General features: G+C 40.4%; 1 protein-coding gene across 1 annotated transcript in view; it reads right to left on the minus strand.

Annotated features, from left to right (window-relative positions):
• The window catches only part of Suclg2 (succinate-CoA ligase GDP-forming subunit beta), a 248084-nt gene that overhangs the window by 78703 nt on the left and 149104 nt on the right, over window positions 1-20277 (minus strand). Inside the window, exon 9 of the mRNA XM_051203291.1 lies at window positions 18880-19022. Coding sequence (XP_051059248.1) covers window positions 18880-19022 — 143 coding nt within the window. The remainder of the gene's footprint in view (window positions 1-18879; window positions 19023-20277) is intronic.

Genomic DNA, 20277 nt, shown 5'->3' on the forward strand with positions numbered 1-20277 from the left:
ACAGTTAATAAGAATCTTGGTATAGAAAAATACCCAATGAAGTAATAGAAAAATTCAGATCACTGTTAGTGGGAAAACATCAAGTGAACCAAATTTCATTTTGAAACACCTATATACAGAAACCAAAACCAAAACCCATGACAAAACAAAGCAAAACAAACAAAAAAACCCAACAAACCAACAAACAAACAAAAAACTGGTGGCAGAGATAGCCAATGTTAATAATTGTTATAGAAAGACGAAGGGACAATTAGTGGTGCTATTGTATCCTGTGTTCTTTTGTATACCCCAACCTCTATACTGACAAGTGTATCAAGTAACAGATCTGAGTTATTTAGGAGATAAAACAAATGTCATGGATAATGAATTATGAAATTTATCACCTTTCAAAATAACTAGTGCCAGCTGGGTGAGATGGCTGAATGGGCCAAGGTGCTAACTATCACACCTAGTGACCTGAGTTTGATCTCTGTGGACCACACAGGGGAAGGAGAAAACTGACTTCCACCAGCTGCACTCTGACTTTTACATGTACACTGCTAACCTTATACCCACTTACCGTAAATAAATGGAAGCTTTAAAAAAAAAAAAAAACCTAATGAAGAATATATATTAGTGCAGAATATATGTGAGAGTATTAAAAGATTTTTTTTTAGAGAATAATTAAAAAGAAAAATGAACCAAACCCACACTCTGCTTCTTCACAAAGCTCCTGGGGTCATGCAGAAGCTCCTGCATGCAGCGTGCAAAGTCTTTAGGAGTAGACACTTCGTAGACACCACACTCTGCTTCAGTGTGAGCTCGCTCTCAGTGCTGACCCAGCTGCACTTTAATGTTAAGTTATGCATGGGAAAGACATGCGCTGCTCTCTGCAGATAGTTTCTGAGTATCAGCAGCCTCCGTCATGAATTCCTAAAGACTTGCCAAATGCAAAGACTGAGATGAGCACTACTTGTAATGAAACCGATGATAGTCTGTCCCTGGAGTGACTGCCTGTCCCTGGAGGCTGAAGTCCTTAGAGATGGGGAATGGGTGCACTGCAACAGAGTAAAGTCTTCCAGACCTTATGTATCTATTTGCTGAAGAATAACTAATTGCTGCTAAAGTCCCCAGTGATGCTACCATGCTAAGTGAATACCATTCTGTCTGCGGGGATGAGCTTGGTTTAACTGAGGCTATAACAGACTTGGCCCCATTTCAGAAGAACATGCCAAGTCTTCCTGTATTTGCTCAAATTTAACTTGCCTTATGATGCTTCTTTCTTTCTGATTTTGAAGGTTTTGCTCATCTCCAAAATTCTATAGCACAAAAAAGTTTAAAACACTTTTTAAAGGAACATCAGTTAAAATTAGATTTAAACACACACTTGATGACTGTATGTAGTCTGTCTGCAGGGTTTTTACTGAAGTTTGTGATATTTGTGCTTTGTTTGGTTTGCAAGGTCTGTGGATGAATACAGGTCATTTATAGCCTGCAGGGTTTGAGCTCCCAAGATTCCGCACTCCACAAAGCTTCCTTCTGGCCTTAAGGGGGGTAAGAACACCAACTATGGTGTCTCCATCCCTTTTGTGGACGGAATAGTCCGTACAAACCAGATAGAACCAGCATCCATCTTTGCCATCTCTGCTATCCAAGCCCCATGTCCTGTCCTAGTCAGAAAAGATGAAAATAGAAGTTAAAGTTACACTACCCATCAGTAAATAAAAACCAGCACCTCAACTATCTATCCGTGTCTCATAAGTAATGGCAGGAATGACCAACAACTGTCACAAAATGTTACCTAGGATCCAAGTCATCTACTAGTCCTGATGTGCAAAATGAGAACAACTAATTCTGCCATGTTTTAGCAAAACAGAGAAACAAAAATTACATAAACCCTAATTAACAGGAACAGATATCAAGGGATCACCAATAAAAATTTCATTCTTAAAATTTGAAAGAAAATGGAATTATATTTCCTCCTTGGTAGCAACAATGATAAAAAATGTTATGTAGCTTCCTCTTCATCAGATTAAAGATGAATCTACTTCAACCCAGGGAACCCTTAAAGCAGTATCTAGGGGTAGCCTTCAGGGACAGGTGTGAGCCAGAGATCTCCAAGGTTCTGCAACTTGCCTGCCTGAAGTTGTCCTATTCTATGTGTACAATGAAGAGAGGGGCTTCAGTTCATAGCTTTTAAGTCATATGATCTGCTAAGCAGCAGACAATCCAGCTCATCACCCACCACAAGGAACTTACTGACTTGCTACATGTGTTTCTTGTCTCCTCCTACAGTCTAGAGAAGGTTCTTTTCTTAGTCTTCACTTTGAAAACCTATGTGGTCATAAAAGTAGAACACACTTTGGAAGGACAACATCAGTGTGTGATGCAGAAAGGGTCCCTATAAACCAAGGCCTTTGAAGATCCCTGCCTTTTTCTTTTGTCTCTCCTAAAAATCTGTATCTAATTAATAAAACTTCAGTAACATTCAATCGGATTCACAGGTGTACCATATGCTTGACTCATACACGTACAAAGCCCAGGACATGGACATAGCAAGTGAACCAGTAAGAGAGCAAGAGTCCAGGTGAATGAGTAAAACTGAGTAATGACTCTACTGTTATTCCCTCCAAGGACAAGACTTCCTGAAGGAGAGACGAAGGTCATCACTCACAGGGTCAGGACCTGACACACTAAAGTATACCTGACGGACTTGACAAAGCTACACAAAGTCCTGTCCCGATTCGCTAATTATAGTCTGTAAAAGAAGCATGTCCATTGCGGTAAACATTAACTTGGATTTTTTTTTTTTTAATTTTTTTTTTTATTCTTCTACACATAAAGAAAACTCAACAAAGACTTCTGCCACATAGTATTAGAAATCAGATTTCTTGACCGAACATAGAGGATTCAATATCTAATCTTAAAATTGCATATTATCATGACATTTGTCAAATACAGAAACATCTGACCCCCCCCAAAAGAACAAAAGGGACCAGATAGCAAATGAAGTCTTTGCTCTGTAACAAGAAGAGGTGATAGACAGACTCACAGCAAAACACTTACAAATCAAGAGGGAAGAAGAAACGTGCTGAGAGATTAAATGCATGGGGAACATAAAGCAAAGAAGTCTCTGGAGAAAAGCGGCAGCTGATGGTGACTTAACAGACAAAAGTGAATGAGACCCTCTTTAGTGACTGCACTCCAGATGTGGTAATTTCATAAAGTTTATAGAAAGCCACTTGAGAATGACACAACCCGTTATTATGGCCTATCTTTGCAGACAAGAAAAATACAACTTCTCTATGAGGAAACTGATGGGAGAAGTGTGTCTCAAACCCCGATGAACTGTCTTAACTGGAAGGTTACCCTCAGTTCTCATTTGGATAGAAAAGGCACTTTAGAATGGTAATTTTCTTTGAATTTCAAAGATAGACATGACACAGAAATAGAAAAGAGTAAAACAAAGGAGGGTGTCCCAGCACATTGGGAAGAGAACAACTAAGTGTTAATGGAGTTGAGTCTGGAGCTGTGTGGAAGAGAATGCTGGGATGAATTATGCTTGGTGAAGCTGGTACTCACAGCTATCTACCTTGGGTAGGACTTGCTGTGACATCAGTGATAGAAAGAGACTTTCACTGAAACTTATGTCAGTGACATCAGTGCCAGAGCTCAGGCTGCCATTCAAATTGAAGCCAACCCCCTCTGAAGGGGCTGGTAGAGCTACTGGGCCCTGCTTCAAGGTCAGGGACTTAGTGGGTCTGAGTTATGTCACAGGATGTGCATGTGAAGGGGATTCCAGCAAATGCAGACATTGCTGGGACAGACACACACCTAATAATATGTTGCCTCATGATGAGTGGACATGAGGCTCCATCAGAAAACTTCAGTGCTGGATCTTACAGTTTTTGCCAGGTGTCTAGATGTGCAGTCCGTGGACCCCATTATTCAAGCTCATGATCCCAGAGGCAGGTGGCCTTATTCCTGAGCTTCAAGAGCAACTTCTTCCCCCGCCCACTTTGGTTTTCTTGAGACAAAGTTTCTCTGTATTGATTTGGAGCCTGTCCTGGAACTCACTCTGTAGACCAGGCTGTCCTTGAACTCACAGAGATGCACCTGCCTATGCCTCCCAAGTGCTGGGACTAAAGACATGTGCCAACAAGACCCAGCATCAAGAGTTAATTCTTTAAAGGACCTCTGTGTTTAGTCTGAAGGACTTGTAGCTGGAACCTTAAAAACAACCTACTATGCAAGGGAAACATTACATCAATCTGTCTGTCTTGAGCATACTTTTGCGGGCTGTACGTTTATTTGCAAAGTGGGAGGACGTCCAAATGGGAAGAATATACCACAAAAATGACAGGGAATGAGAGGAGTATCCCAAAGAAACAAGAGTCAGGAGAAAGCACAAGGGGCAAAGAGCAAATAAGAAATATGATTATCACAGTCTTTAATCAAATCACTGTGGTACAAGATCATCCATTAAATGTGCTTGCTAGGCTACCTCTCATACATCCATCATTCATAATACTCATAGCACAATGCCACTCATATAATCTGTGATGAAAGATCAATTTTTAACAAATTCACTAACAGTGACAGGCTAATATTCTTATAAGAGGCAACATATAAATTACAAGGAAATTTGTATGTCATGAAAATGGTACTCTATAGTAAAAGTCTCTAACTGCTTATTGTCAGTTTCTGTGCTTATCACACACATGAAACAATTAAAAAAAAAATGACACTGGTTTACAAGTTGATGCCAATCCCCATCACATGTGGAATGTTTGTCTTATATCTCATGGGCTGGGAGGCCAGTAACATCAATCAATACAGGAAGAAAATGATGAACAAAGTTGCACCCCAACAAAATGCTATTTCATAATCAAGGAGCTGCACAAATTGGGGATGGACTGGAGCTCTGGACAGCACATTGCAAATGGATGTGTGCAGAAATACCCTGAGGGGCCTGAGAAAATACCCTGCATTTCAACAGCTTTCAAGTAAGGGGTCCACTCTGATAGTACTTAGCCCACACTGGTTTATAAGGCTCCAGACACTCCCTTGCTACTCCTGAACCTAGACAATGAGATGTGACATCAGGAGTAATCTATGCTTTAGACTGGGACTTTTGTGAGCCTTCGAAAGAATACAGGAAAATCTGCTGCTACACCTCCCTCTGCTTTAAAGGGATGATGGTAGTAGAAGAAGGTTCCAATGAATAAGGCTCCAAGGGAACTAGAGCATCAGATCATGGGTAGTCCTCTCAGTGAGCCTAGAGTCTAGCATATCACAGGCGATTCGTAACTTTTTTTTTTTTTTTTTTTTGTCAGTTGGTCAGCGGAGTTTCAAGCAGCGTGGGAAAGTGCACATGAACACTCTAGGAGGGTGGTTGGTGGCCATTAGTGTCTTTCCTGGCACCTTGCCCAGCTAAGACATTTGGCACTGTTTGGTAAACTGTCACAATTTCATGTGTATATACATGCTCATGTATGTGTGTGGAGGTGTGCATGTGTACATACGCACAGACCAGAGTTTCATGACAGGTGTCTTCCTCAATTGCTCTAGGTTTTATTTTTGCAGACCGGGTTTGTCTATATCTACAGCTCATGGTTCAACTAGCTGGCTGGCCCACAAGCAGAGGGGATCCTCCTCTGTCCTCCCTAGAGCTGGAAGGTCAGATAAATGCTGCTGCATCTGGCTTGCTTGTCTATTATCCACATGGGGACTGAAACTCTAATGCAGGCCCTCATGTTTACTCAGCCATTGCCTGACATCAGCACCATCCTCTCAGGCCCTGCATCTCCGAATACACAGTGCTGAACAGAAAAACCAGAATCAGATTCTGATCCAAAGGTCTAAGTTCTTTGCAAATCTCTTTGCTTCGATTTTTTTCATTTCCTTCTTTCACCCTTCTCGGGTGAATATAAAACAACTCTTTTTGTTCAGATAAGCTGTCTCTATGTGTTTCTGCAACCTGGTCTTGTCTTCTCCATCTGCATCTGGGTTCTAGTTCGACTCAGTGTTTAGGTATGGGTGTTTGCTCCTGTTTCCAACAGGTATTAGATGAGGGCTCCATGCGGGAAGGGCATTTATGGTAGCCTTTCCACGGAAGCTCAAATTGTTAGTTGGGAGCAGTCTTGTAGTTCTCTAGACCTTTCTTTGTATTCAATTTTATCTTCAAACCAATATTGGCTCCCTCTTTTATGTTCTCTCTCTCTGTCTCTGTCTCTCTTTCTTTCCTATCTTCTATTCCTAACCGGGCTCAATCTTCCTGGTAGCACATGTTTTCCTTTCCTCCCCCTCGTTTTCTCCTACTTCTCTCTCCATTCGCTGCCCCCCCCCCCACTTCCCCTGTGCTCTGGGGGACTTGTCCCTTCCCAGTTCTGTGAGGGACTTTATAAGAATCTCTTAGAATACACCTTGTATCCTAGTTCCTCTGATGATGTGAATTATAGGCTGGTGATCCTTTGCTCTAGGTCTAAAATCCATATATGAGTGAGTACATACTGTGTTCCTCTTTTTGTGACTGGGTTACCTCATTCAGGATGGTTTCTTCAAGTGCCATCCACATGCCTGCGAATTTCAAGATACCTGCCTTAACCTAGAGACAGGAGAGAAGCCCTAGTCCCTACTTCACATGACCTGTCAGATCTACATGGCCCCAACTGGATGGCATTCCCCTACATATGGAATTGGGGTGGGGAGATGGGAGAGGAGGGTGGTTAGGGTGCATGTGAGAGGGCAGAGAGGGTAAAAGGGAGGGAAAGAGGGAGGGAAGGAGGGAGGGAGAGGGAACTGGGATCGACATGTAAAATAGTAAATTAAAAAAAAAAAATGCTTTTACTCCAAAATTTAAGTTCAAGGACAAGTTACTGGGGAAAAGGATTTCTAGTTTTGTTTCCACAGAAAATGAAAAGACGTGGATTCCTTCCAGACTAATGCGGTTTGATCAAGCCAGACAGCCTGAAACAGAGTACCAGGTGATCCTACATTCAAAACAGCTGGACAAAGCAGCCTTACAGACTACAGCCAGGATATCTGAATCTTCTTCCAATCCCCCATGACAGTGCCCCTTACCAGCAGGAAGTAGTTTGGAAAGAACGACGCCCAAATTCCCAAATATTGTCTATAAATGTTTGTTTTCATTTAAATGGACTTGGTTATAAAAAAAAAAAAACACAAAGAAAAAAAAAAAACTCTTTTGTCAGAATCTGGTTGGCAGCATCAGCATTTGGACTAACTGCTTGATTTGTTTTTTAATAGACAATTAGCTTCATTCCTAAAATACAACCACTGAAGATAGGTCACCCCATGTGGAAAAACACCAGATACCACCCTAAACACAAGATGAAGTGGCATTTCTTCTCTTACCTGCTACCCAAATCCAACAGCCCTGGGTCACAAGGGTACACTGAAGTTCCTAAGTCCCTTATGTTTTGGTCTCAAACAAGTCAACTCCAGAAGGACAAGGGTTAAAACTCCAGGACTATGGGTTCACTGTCTCTGATCCTAAGGCTTCTGAGTATTTCAATAGCTACCTAAGTGTTTTCTCAAGAAGATTCTACTGAGTTTTAATTGCAAAAAAGGGATGTGTTGAGAATGCTTACAAATAACGATTAACGAAAGAACCCACAGATAAGCAGGAAGAAAAATAATTAACCAGGATTTATGCCAACTGGCCCTTGGGAATGCTAATGTGGTGCTCGATGTGCTACAACTCATAAGACTTGAAAGATGGTAAAAAGCATCCTTAGGAGAGGGTCCCCCAAAAGCAGATAAAACAACCAGGCATACTGAAAAAAGTTCTCTAATTGCAAGACAGGAACCACCCAAATTAGGGTGAAAACTGCAGCGTCAACTATTCATCCAGCTCTGCTTTGTTATTTCCAAAGGTCTGCAATACAGCAAGCCCTGTTGTTCAAGACAAGCAGGAAAGGAGGGATGGCTCCCAGTAGAAGGACATGGTGGGAAGACTTACTGGTAGCAATCATATTTAAGACCACAAACCCCCAAACTCCAACTCTACTAGAGCATCTATCAGAGAGAGCTTTCTGTGGAAACCTATGGAGATAATATGCCCCTGTCAATTTTTACAGTTGATAGTAGCCACTCTACCTGGTAGATGTTTCCCATTAGGTGTTTGTTTGCTCATTAGCTTTCTTATCCTTCTTCCAGCTCCAGGGAACCAGTTTCTATTCATTCATGGTTTCACCCTCAATGCCCAGCAGAGAGACTGACATACCTACATAGTTCATAGATCCTGTGTGCTTACAGCTTGGAGTGGCTTCTTGTCCCTTTGGTCATTCTGTGGTTTGGAGGACTATTTCTGATTGATAACGGGGTTCTTGAGTGTAACTGTCCTGACAAGAATGAAGATAGTTAAAAGAGAAATTTGTACCCCTCCCTTTGGCTATCAGACTATTGAGACAATGGATCCCAAGGAACTGGATTTCCTCAGGAGTCTCATTTTCAGCGAAGGGAAAGGCTAGGAGCCTGATATAAGGAGGAGGTCTAGGAAGAGATTTCACCCACTTCTTGAAACCTGAGAAATGGACCTTGCAGTAGAGACTGGAGTAGAGACTCAATAATGACTCAATGATGGGAAGAACTACATCTTGACCAGGACTGCTTGCTGAGTTATGCATACCGCTGGCTCCCTATTTAAACCCAAACTTCTAGACACTCTCCCTAAGATCCTTTGGGAGATGGAAGCATTGGATCTCTTTGTTCTTTCCCCATCACAGCATAAATCTCGCTTTTCTGTGTTTTATCATTACCTTGTCTCTGTAACTGTCTACTGAGGAGAGGTGGTAGAACCTAGGTCATTATGGCTGCCATGGCTCAAGCTCTGGTCCTAACAACTCTGATAACATGAGGACCTGCCCTCCAACATGCTTGGAATACCCTCTCTACCCAGTTAATTCATTCAGAGTATGGGATGGCCCTTGACTTCATAGGTATCCAACTTGTATCCTTGGCTGAAATCCTTCTTTAATACTTGGTGTCTTTTTAGAGCCAGTTTCTCTAGAACCAACTTTTCTGTTTGCTTCAAGTTTGGTTCCTACGGTATAGCCTGAAGGTGGTGGCACTCGCTAACTGTTGAGATCATCCCCTAAATCATGTCTGGGATTCCTCCTTATGCCTGGATTTTTTTTTTCCCCGACATTTTTCTTCCAGGAAGGACCCTGAAGATTCACAGTCACTCCTGGACTTAGGAGGTCATCCCATCCTCTATAAAGACATCTTCCCATCCTTAACCCTGCCAGGATGAGTCTAGTACTAGACCTGTTGACTCCATCAGCCTGTCCCATTGTGCTGCACTCTTCACAGACACATGGCCCTGTCTTCAGGGATGGAACTATTCTATTTCAGAAGGGGACAGCTTAGTAACTTCTGAAGTTTTTCCTCCTGCTGCAGTACTTAGCTAGATGACTAATTTGGCAATAAGGAAATGTGATCTGACAATACAAATTGTTCTGAGAAGACCTTCTGGGGAACTGGCCATGCTCCATGTATGAGTACAGGAACAAGAGATTCTAAGATACATAAAAATGATTGAACAAAACAAAAGAGAAGTGATGGAAAACGAGGAAAGACTTTGGAGCACACAGAGCCAAGGAAAGCTCACTCGGAAAGCAGCCCCATGGCAAGGTGGGAGAAGAGGGTGAGCATTCCCACACAGGCTGAGAGCATCTAGAAAGGAATGTGAGGGCACAGGGACAGCTGAGTGCAGAGGGCTGAGTCATCAGCATCAGTGGAAAAGGAAAGAGAAAAAGGCACAAATTAACACCAAAGTGACACCTGCTGAGGGTTACACCTATTAAAGACACCCACTTCAGAAGGTCCCCTGGAATGAGTGGAGACAAGGCATAAAGAAACCACATGTCTCTCTCCCAGGCCCTTCAGTAACAGCCTCACTTCAAAACCTAGCAGGAAAGGAGGAAGAGTGGAGGGGACTTTGTCTTCCCACCCCCCTCTTTGCACTGACTGAAATGAAGACTTTAAGGAGATACAAGGACCATGGCAAGCGAGACAGTCAGGCAACGGCTGCAGCAGGCTTAGGAATTCTTACATCATTCAGTGTGACTTATTACAGTCACAAATAACCCACCATTAACCCCAAGCTCCCTAAGGAAATGAAACCAGGAGTCCATTTGGATAATAAATACATAAACTATGGGAGTGGCCCTGACTACATTTACTTCCACTGTTACTTAAACAGAAATATGAACAGCTCTACGTACAGCCCTGCATTTGACTAACTATACTGCCCTCTGCTTTGAGAAACTTTCTGATATCAAGCCTCTTTAAATAACAATTGTTCTAAATAACAATGGTCCTTCAATACTGACCAGGGTGTATTAATGTTAATAAAAACAGACCATCAAGAAGACCAACAAAGAACCTGGGGGGGGGGGCTCACTATGTAACAAACAAGCTGGGAGAGAACCAAGAGCTTACTGGCTATGCTATGTAAATAAAGTCAGGGACATTCTTTAAATCTTACATATGTAATAGGAAATGTAAATTCATTAAAAATTAGGGATGATTATATATGTATACAAAAAATTTTTTAAATGTAAATGAACAACCAAAATTCATAAAATAATTTCTTTTAAGTTAAAAGCAGAAAACTAAAACTTTTTCATTAAGTTAAAAAACAAAACAAAACTAAAACTTCTTCTATATGTAAAAATATACTCAGGCTAGGGGGTGCCACACTCAGATAATGTGGGTAACTGATGTTACTTTTCTGAAGAGCTTCCCATAATTATTCAAACACTGCACAAGCTTTCCCATAGTCCAGTCTACCGCATCGTTGTACCTCTTCTTTTATGGGAAACATAGCACTGTATGTATGTATATATGTATATGTCTGAGACAGGCAGTGACTCCTGTACTACTATTTGGCCTCGAACTCACTGTTTGAGACTTGCCTTGAACTTCTGATACTCTTGTCTCTCCTTCTGAAGTGCCTGGATTAGAGGTGGATACCACCATGCCCAGATATCATTTTTATACTTTTCTATGTTCTTCCAACTAACTAAGTATAGAAGATGGGATGCTGTCTGTAAGACATCCTAAAACAGAGATGTGACTACTGAGCACATGGATGAGCTGGGATACATCTTAGGAAGGACCGCACAGACATGCTGTTCATTCACACAATGCTCTTCCTAAATTCTAAAGTTCTTGGCAGGGGAGGTATTGAGGAAGCAAGGAAGGAACTGTGGTGTATTCTCAGCCTTCCACATTATCGGGGCTCCTCTCATCAGATTGCAACGCCTATCCACTGCAGCTGACAAACCAGAGACCTCAGTCGAAAGGCGTTTAGCGCTGTTTTTGAAATTATGTTCCTAAATCTGCTTTCCACACTTAGTGTTTCATCTATCAAGCTTCTCTGGACTCTAGACTAAGACCTCTGGACAATAGCGACATTTCTGGAGATTATGATTATTGTTATTATTCTGAAGAGTCAGGCAGTCTTGATGCCACTTCTGACCATTATTTGATTGCTGTTGTTCTCAACAATTCTCTTCTAATAATTATACATTTCCAACCTATTTGACATCATGATTTGATCAGAGGCCTATTTTCTCTGTAATAGCCTAAAGGCTTCTACATACAAGATGCATAATTACTGAGCATGCTGGGGCTAATGACAAGATTTCAGAAGGTATACGTAAGTCAGTGAGGTTCTTCAAGTACTTAACAAGAAACAAAATAAGGTACATTACAATGTGAATTGTGAGAAGTAAAGAGGACAGTACAGCCTTCTCTCTGGTTTTCAAATGTGTCAGCAAGGTATGAAAGGGTGGTGTCGTCAGATTTACCTGAATAGGTAATCTAGAATGAGTCTGAGGTGTCGTGGAGAGGGAGCCTGCTCAGAAACTTGTTTCAATCAGGAAAAGAAATATAAAACAAACATAAAAGTATTCAAGACCTCAGAAAAACCAGTGTCAGCAAGGGGCAGAGGAGAGGAATCCAGGGCAGAGAGTTTTCCATTTTCAGCATATGCAGAATGATTCAATAATAACAAGCTATTCTGTGGCGGCCTAATCATTACACACTAACAGTCTCGTACCTATAAATAGATGTGATTTCTATCAATTAAAATGAAAATTGGCTTGCACTTATTTTTTAAATTTCTTTTTTTTAATATGTGTATGGATATTTTGTCTCTATGTATGTCTATGCACCACGCGCTTGCCTGGTGGTGCCTACAGAGGACAGAAAAGGGCATCAGATGCCCTGGAATAGGATTTACGGAGGGTTGTGCAGCACTATATTGATACTTGGAATCTAACCTAGGTCATCTAGGAGAGCAGCTAGTGCTCAGAACCACAGAGCCATCTTTCCAGACCCTAAAGTATACCTTAATAAATGGATCACCCAAGTACAAGGGAGGTAGTAGTGTGGAGACTAGATAATGGGCTTCAGATTGAAAAACACAAGACCATCTTCCCTAACCCAAATGCTCAGGCAGACTATGATATACAGAATGTCTACCTAGGAATCTGTAAGCAGGTTACTCAGAGAAACATAAACAAAGCCACTTAAGACGCTTCCAGGAACACTCTTAGCTATATACTAGAAGGACTTTAATTCAGAATACCACGGAGATGTTTGCACACCCAGGCTTCCTACAGTGTCATTCAAAATGGCCAAGGCATGATGAATCTGGACAGCTGTTCACTGAAAGGTGACTGTATAAAGATATGGTACAAACAACAGAACTTTATTCTGCTACCTAAACGACCAAGATTTTAGGTAATTTGTAGTAAAAAAGGAAATGGATAGAGATTATCATATCATGCAAAATAAACCACACCCTGAAAGAAAAATATTTTTTCCCTCTTATGTGGAATCCAGACCTAATTAAAAAAAAAAAAAAAAAAGAATTGCAAACAGACACCTATTTGGGAAGATGGGGAGAGAAGCAGGAGGAAGGGGGGCAGCTGGTAAACAGGAGTGCATAATATCAAAGCGCAGGGTGTGCAGGCATGAGAATGTCACCCACAGACCCATCGTTTATATAGGGAATACACAGAAATAAAAGTTTGTATAAAAGTTAAAAATCCAAACAAAGAAAACAAAAACACCCAAAAAAGAGTAACTATCTAGACTCTAATCTGCTCAATCCATGTGAAAATACAACCTATTTCCAATCAACTTGTATGGAAAAGCATACAGGGCACTTGCTCTGGGTACCACCTAAGAAAACAAACGCCTGCAAGAGTTTCAGTGACCTAGGAAGTAAATGCTCACTTGTAGACAGGTATTAGGTCTACAGCGACCTAGGAAGGAAATGGGTACTTGTAGACAGGCAGCCACATCTCTTTGCCCTCAGAATGCTTCTCCTCAGCAGACTCAGAGAATCCCAGGTCCAAGCCAGCTTGGAGCTACCAGATTTGGGGTTGATATTAGTCCCAGGAAAGCCTTTAAAATTTTACCTGCCTCTGTTTACCTTTTAACAAACTTCCTGCCTCTAATATAAACATGAATTATGAAAAATACAGTATTACTTTGTCTTTAAATATACTCTAAAAGTATAACACTTTAAAACTGTTTTATTTAGGGGCTGGAGAGATGGCTCAGAGGTTAAGGGCACTGGCTGCTCTTCCAGGGGGTTTTGTTTTAATTCCCCCCCCCCCATTGTGGGTCCCAAACACCTCTTTAATTGGTTTTTTGTTTTCTCTTTTGTCGTGTGGGGTTATTTGTGGAGAAAAAAATTTATATATAAAAAAAAAAAAAAAAAAAAAATTTTTTTTTTTTAAAAAAAAAAAAAAAAAAAAAAAAAAAAATAATTTTTTTATATATTTTTATATAAAAAGAAAGGTGTTTTTTTTTTTTTCCTTCTATTAAAAAAAAATGAGCTTATCCTCAGCAGACTCAGAGATAAACCCCTAATTTATATCAAACCATCTCAAAAAAAAATTAAAAATCCTTCATTTAACTGTTTCCAATGATATCAAAAAAAAAAAAAAATAAAGAGGAAAAAAAAAAACCCCCTCCCAGGTCCCAGCCAGCTTGGAGCTACCAGATTCTGGGGTTGATATTTCTGAGTCCCAGGAAATGCTAAACTGTAAAATTTTACCTGCCTCAGTTTCTTCAAACCACAGAATTATTTTTCAAATATATTTCCATGTTCCTTTTGGGTATGGTGGATAGGGGTGAGTTTACTTCAGATTACTTGTTATTGCTTGCTAATGTTATAAATGTTTAAAGGTTTCTTTATATGCCTCTATGGAAAAGCAAGTTTTTGCCATGTCCTTTTGACAGCATACTTTACTTGGGTGACTCTTCTTAACCTTCAGAGTATAAATTTCATGAGACTTTAGTCTGCTTCATTTTTACTTCCCTCTCTCCTAGGTTCATACCGCCAACTAGAGTGGTAAACACTCCATCGGTTTAAAAAGAACACACATAGCAAGTCTGCGCCCAAATGAAACTGTTCAGATGACTCTCATTTCTACATATATACATTTAATCTAAATCAAAGGTTAAAAAATGACAAGTAACTGATCATTTAAAATGAAGACACGAGTTTCTGCTGTGCTTTAGAGATGATCCTGAAATAATATTTTTTTTACATCATCTTTATAGACATGCATGGTGATTTAAACATTGAGAAGATACCCCAATGACCAACAAATACATGAAATGTGTTTAAATCCATAGGCCTTATTAACCAACCAGGGTGTTGCCAGGCACCTGCTAGGATGTTTGAAACTGAAAAGACTAGCCAATCCCACCATGGAAGATGACAAGAGGAAAAGAGCATACAGCACTTGACACCAGTTCAAAACCAGGTAAAACAAACCTGTACTAGCACACAGGAAGGCAACAGTTGCCTTTTGGGGAAAGGTAAGGCTAGGAGAAGGACTTGCGGGTAGTGCACACAGGGGCTCAGGCCCATTTCTTGACCTGTTTGGCAGTTTCATAGGTATGCTCAGCTAGTGATATAACTCCTCCAACTAAATATTTAAAATTTTCGTTGTTACAGTAAAAACAATCGTTGAGGTTAAAATGGTGAATTTAGAAACATGGTGAAGATAAACAAGAAGGCTCCACATAAAGCGCCTCCTCCCCCAACAGGTGCACAGTAGTGTAATTACCCTTTTACTAGTGGGCAGGTCACACTTATCATTCCTTAAATACTTTACATGATACCATCCAATAAACTTCCCTTCAAAAGAGATATGCAGACTTCAATTCTTATAACTAAGTAATCTTATTTAGTGAGCACTTTATAAAAGAGAGGAAAGCCCTTCAGCTGCCAGAAGGAAATGTGCTGCAGGAAGGCAAAGTCTCCTGTGAGGAGAGAGCATTCCTTGTGGGGCTCAGCAGCCAGGCTGCCTGTGCTTAACCCTGTCTTTACTACTTATTGCTGTGGAAACTTGGACATTTTATTCAACTAGTTGAAGGGCTTGGAAGAGGCACTCTCAAGCTGGCCACAAACCAGGAAGCACAGTCCAGGCAAGCCAGGTGTTTCACCAAGGCCACTCTGCTACTCTGGATTTACAGAAGAAGGCCCCTGGAGGCTAACAGACTCGGTTAGTGCGGGCCAGCAGAGGGGTATTGATGAAACTGTGCCAGCTAGGCTTTGCTTTAATCATTTTCACACAGGCCAGATGTTGCATCTGGAATTCTAAACTCAAGAATTAGAAATATAAGGTAAAGCTTGTATTTATAGGAATTTACAAAATCAAAACCCAAGGACAGCATTCTACATAGTACTTTTCTTTGAAATGTGTCCATATTCTTAACAGAGTGCAACAAAACTCCACTTTCTTTCACATCTACTCCTGGGTTTAAGAATTCTGCTCAGAGTTCTGCAAGACAAAATAAAGATCAGATGATGCCTGTGCTCCCAGCCTTTCTCTCCACTTGGCCCTGATAGAAAACACAAGAATAATAAAATGCTGAATGATAAATTTCATGGGGAGTCAGTTGAAAAAGTGAGTCATCTTGAGTACTCCTGGTTTAGACAGTTTAGTAGAGGAATTCTCTAATATATATATATATATATATATATGTAAATTTGTCATGCAAATGTTTATGTTGAAACATGAAAACAAGTATTTGGGCTTCCTTGACAAGCAAAAGAAATGTAAAGTTCAGAGCTATGGCTAGCACTGTGGATAGAAATATGGGAATTTGGCATACTTTTCTTGAATGATGCTGTATTTATTACTTTACCAATACAATTATGGTGTTACAACAAACACATAGGTGTTAAGACTGTGGGTTTGGTTTAGTGCTAATAAGCCATTTGTAGTTCTGGGTTTTTGTGAATGCAACTGATTAATTCTTATATCTAACAAGACAATACTTAGAAATAATTAGCTTTGAGCTCTGGGAAGTACTACATGTAGGCAGGTGGACAGGGCTCTATTAGACATAATTACTGCCAGAACTACAGGCTGTTTCTTTGCAAAATCAAATCAACTCTTCTGTACATTTTTTATTTTTATATATTTATTTATTTATTTTGCTATGCTGTGCTGTGTTTTATTGTGTTTTGTTTGTTTCACTGTTCTCTGACTTGTATGAACCAAATCCAGGACTGAAATCACGAATTACATTTCCATGCTTTTTAACCCGCTTAGACATTTCAGGATTTGGAAAATATTCTGGGAGATGAGCTATGCATTCATTTTCCTAATATAGTGTGAGAAAAATAAAATAACTCCCACATCCCTTTATCCATCCCAGGATGACAGCCAATCTCAAAAAAGTTGAAACACTCCAAGCACTTAAAAATATTCCATAAGGTGAAGTGAAATTTTTTGAAGAGACTATTTAAACAAAAACAACAAAAATGGCTCTGCAAATCACTTTTTAAATCCCTTACACCCTGTACTTTCATGAAGTTAAAATTCAAGAACAGCTACTAAGAAAAGATGTTTCAACCAGGCAGTGGTGGCACATGCCTTTAATCCCAGGATCTCTGTGAGTTAGAGGCCAGCTTGGTGTACAAAGTGAGTTCCAGGACAGCTAGGACTGTTACACAGAGAAATCTTGTCTCAGGAAAAAGGAAAAAAAAAAAAGTTTCAAAGAAATGTCTAGGTAAATTTAACCCTCAGTGGCTCTCTATCATTAACATAAGTAAATTTCACACATGCTAATAATCGGTGTCTTATTATAACCACTGCACTCTGGTACCTTGTGGTTCAGATAGCCAGGTACTGTGTGTCATGTAAGTGGCACCTGCAGAATGTACTTCATGTGGGGATCTCTAGGAGGAAAAAGATTCTTCCTGTAAAAAGAAGTGTAAAGGCATGTGCAAAAAAAACACAGGATGCAAGAGCCACTGGAGACCAACAAGACCTAAACAACACAGGCTGTATAAAAAAGAGTTTGTCCCAAATACCTTTGATGGATGAATGGCTTAGATCTCAATGCTTTGCTATTCCTGGACAACACTGGAGAGCTGAATATATCTTACAGCTACTGATATCTTAACATCTGTTTTATAATCAAAAGAGTTAGCAAATTGTAAGGTAAATCATACTTAGCAAACAGTAAGGCACAAGAAACACTGACAAGCATACTGGACACACAGAACCAAACTGCACATGAATGCAAACAGGCTTCTGCCAGTACACTTCTTAATGAGAAGCATCCGCACAAAGCAAGCTGTGATGCAGGTCTTGGGATGGGGTGTCAACTCTGGTTTGGGCTTCATTCATGATTTTTCTGGGCGATGGTCCAAACTTCTTATGTTTTCAAATAATTTAATAACCAATAAAATTTATTAAATACTCTAACAATATTGAGAGAACAATACTTAAATGAAGTTTAATACAAATGATTATGGTATACTGTTAGGAACTAGCAGTCAGCTGACCCCCGCCCCAACGATGGGCGGGACGCTCATGGCTGTGTCATCGCAATGTCAGCTTTACCTGGCTGCCAGAGGACTCAGTTACACATGAGCAAGCCTCTTTTAAAGCAAGCGCGCCAAGTGCTTCTCTCTCTCTCTCTGCCTCTCTCTGGTTTCTCTCTCTGTTTCCTCTCTCTGCCTCTCTTTGCTCTCTCTCTGCTCTCTCTCTCTGCCTCTCTCTGCTCTCTGCTTTCGGTTGGCCACCAGCTACCCCCTCTTTCTCTCCCATCTCAATAAACTCCACGTGGGCGCTGAGTCTCATGTTTGTGTTTCTTAGGCATTAGCTGCAGCAAAAGAACAACATATACAGTTAGCCCCAAGTCCAGTTAAGAGAATTAAGTGAAAACTGTGAAAAATACACATTTTAAAAAACAGAAACATTCTATGTAAGTGAGCCTAAGCCTGTTATCCCTTGACAACAAGGAAAGGACAATTACAGCAAAGCAAGGAACTGACCAAGAACTCATTAAAGGCCTGCAATAACCTTAGCTGGGCACAGTGGCTGCATTCCAGTCCCCTAAAGTCAAGTTAAAAAGAAAAAGATTTACACAAATCAACAACAGAATTTAGAAAACTGCATTCAATAATTTACTACTTAATCCGTATGTTACCAACTGTCTTAAAAAAAAGGATGAAGACTGAATATGTAGAAAAAGCAAGACTATTATTTCTTCCATATATTATACATTGTGATGTGTGATGCTATAATTCTATAAATTCTGAATATTCCTTACAAAAGGAATGTGTGGATGAGTCCTAAGTCATGTAAACAAATGACTAATGGTTTGGTATCCATTACCCCAATACATGCCAATCAATGTCACATCATTGCTTGACACACTGTCTTTTATGTTCTGTTCCAGGTCCCATGACTTTGTAGGTATTTGTACCTGAGGCTGCAAAATACATATTGTCTGCTTCATTCTTATCATCAAGTGCCAAGCTGCATCATCTGGAGGCAAGAAGACAAACACTATGGCATATTTCTACTAAAGAAGCATTACCTTGGGATCGGATGTGAGCAGTTTGAATGCTTGGTAGACTTGGGATTCCTTTACACCACCTCCAAGGTCCAAGAAGTTAGCTGGCTTCCCTCCATTCAGGAAAATAATGTCACAAGTAGCCATGGCTAATCCAGCACCATTCACTGAAACGCAAATAGCATATGACATAGGACAGACCAATCAGCTTGGAAAAAGGTGTGTGAACATCCAAAGCCAAATGAGAGCCCTATCATTTCCAGGCCAATCTGTGCCTTGGTTGGAATTCCATTCAGTTCATAAACTCATATCCATTTATAATGAACAATCAGAATTAGTATATCCAAAGAATAAGCAAGAAAATAGGAATGATGAGGATTCACCAGTAATTCAAATCAAAAGAAACAGTTAAGGGGATGAACCAATTGGCTGTGGGTTCTGGAAAGGCTCCATGTAGGAGAATGGGCAGAAAGAATAAAAGCTGTGAGGAGTGTCTAGCTGTTCAAATGGATTGAGCCAAGAGTGGCACTTATCTCGTCCCTACTCTGAATGTGTACCCTTTTGTGAATAACCCAACTTCTCAGGGTTCTGCTCTTTCTTCACCTACTACAGGCATCATCTTTATATGATCTTACTGACAGTAACTCAAAGGAGAAATAACTGAGCCCAAACCAGCATCCCTTGATGCTCCTTCTGTAAATCAGTGTAAGAAGCAGGGGCATGGTAACATAACCCTTAGAATCCTAGCTCTCAGAGATAAAGCAGGGTGAACCTGAACTCAAGCCAGCCCAAGCTACACAGTAAGTAAGTACCAGGACAGCCTGGGCACAGGTACAACCCAGTCTCAAGAAGCAAAAGCAAGGGGCTGCAGAGGTGGTTCAGTGATTAATTAAAACCTGAATTTGGTTCCCAGCACCTGGGCTCCCAACCACCTCTATAACTGAAGGTCCAAGGGATTGAATACCCTCTTCTGAACTCTAGGGAGCATTAGCGTGCACGTGCACACACACACACACACACACACACACACACACACACACACACACAAATAATTTTGAAAATCAAAATCAAAACAACCCAAGATCAAGATTACTAACCCAGTATTAAAACTACAATTAAAGTAAGACAATTCATGGGCCTTTCTTAAGAACTGAAGTAGCATTTTAGCACTAAATTCCTGCTTTGCAGGAATTGATCAATCACACTTTCTTTTCTTCTCATGTTTAATTAGAGAATTACTGTCCTCAAGTAACAAGGACTGGGGGTATTGCAACTCAGCAAAGCATTCAAAGTAAAACACCATTACTTTTTCTGACAATTAAATGGTCCCAGAAAAGCCTGTGAACTATGCTTACCTTAATCAACGTGGGGGACACCAAAATAAAAATAGGGAGTGGGGACCTGTATCCTGGGGTGGGTTAA

The sequence above is a fragment of the Phodopus roborovskii genome, unplaced genomic scaffold (assembly GCF_943737965.1).
Source record: "Phodopus roborovskii unplaced genomic scaffold, PHOROB, whole genome shotgun sequence".
Lineage (NCBI taxonomy): Eukaryota > Metazoa > Chordata > Mammalia > Rodentia > Cricetidae > Phodopus > Phodopus roborovskii.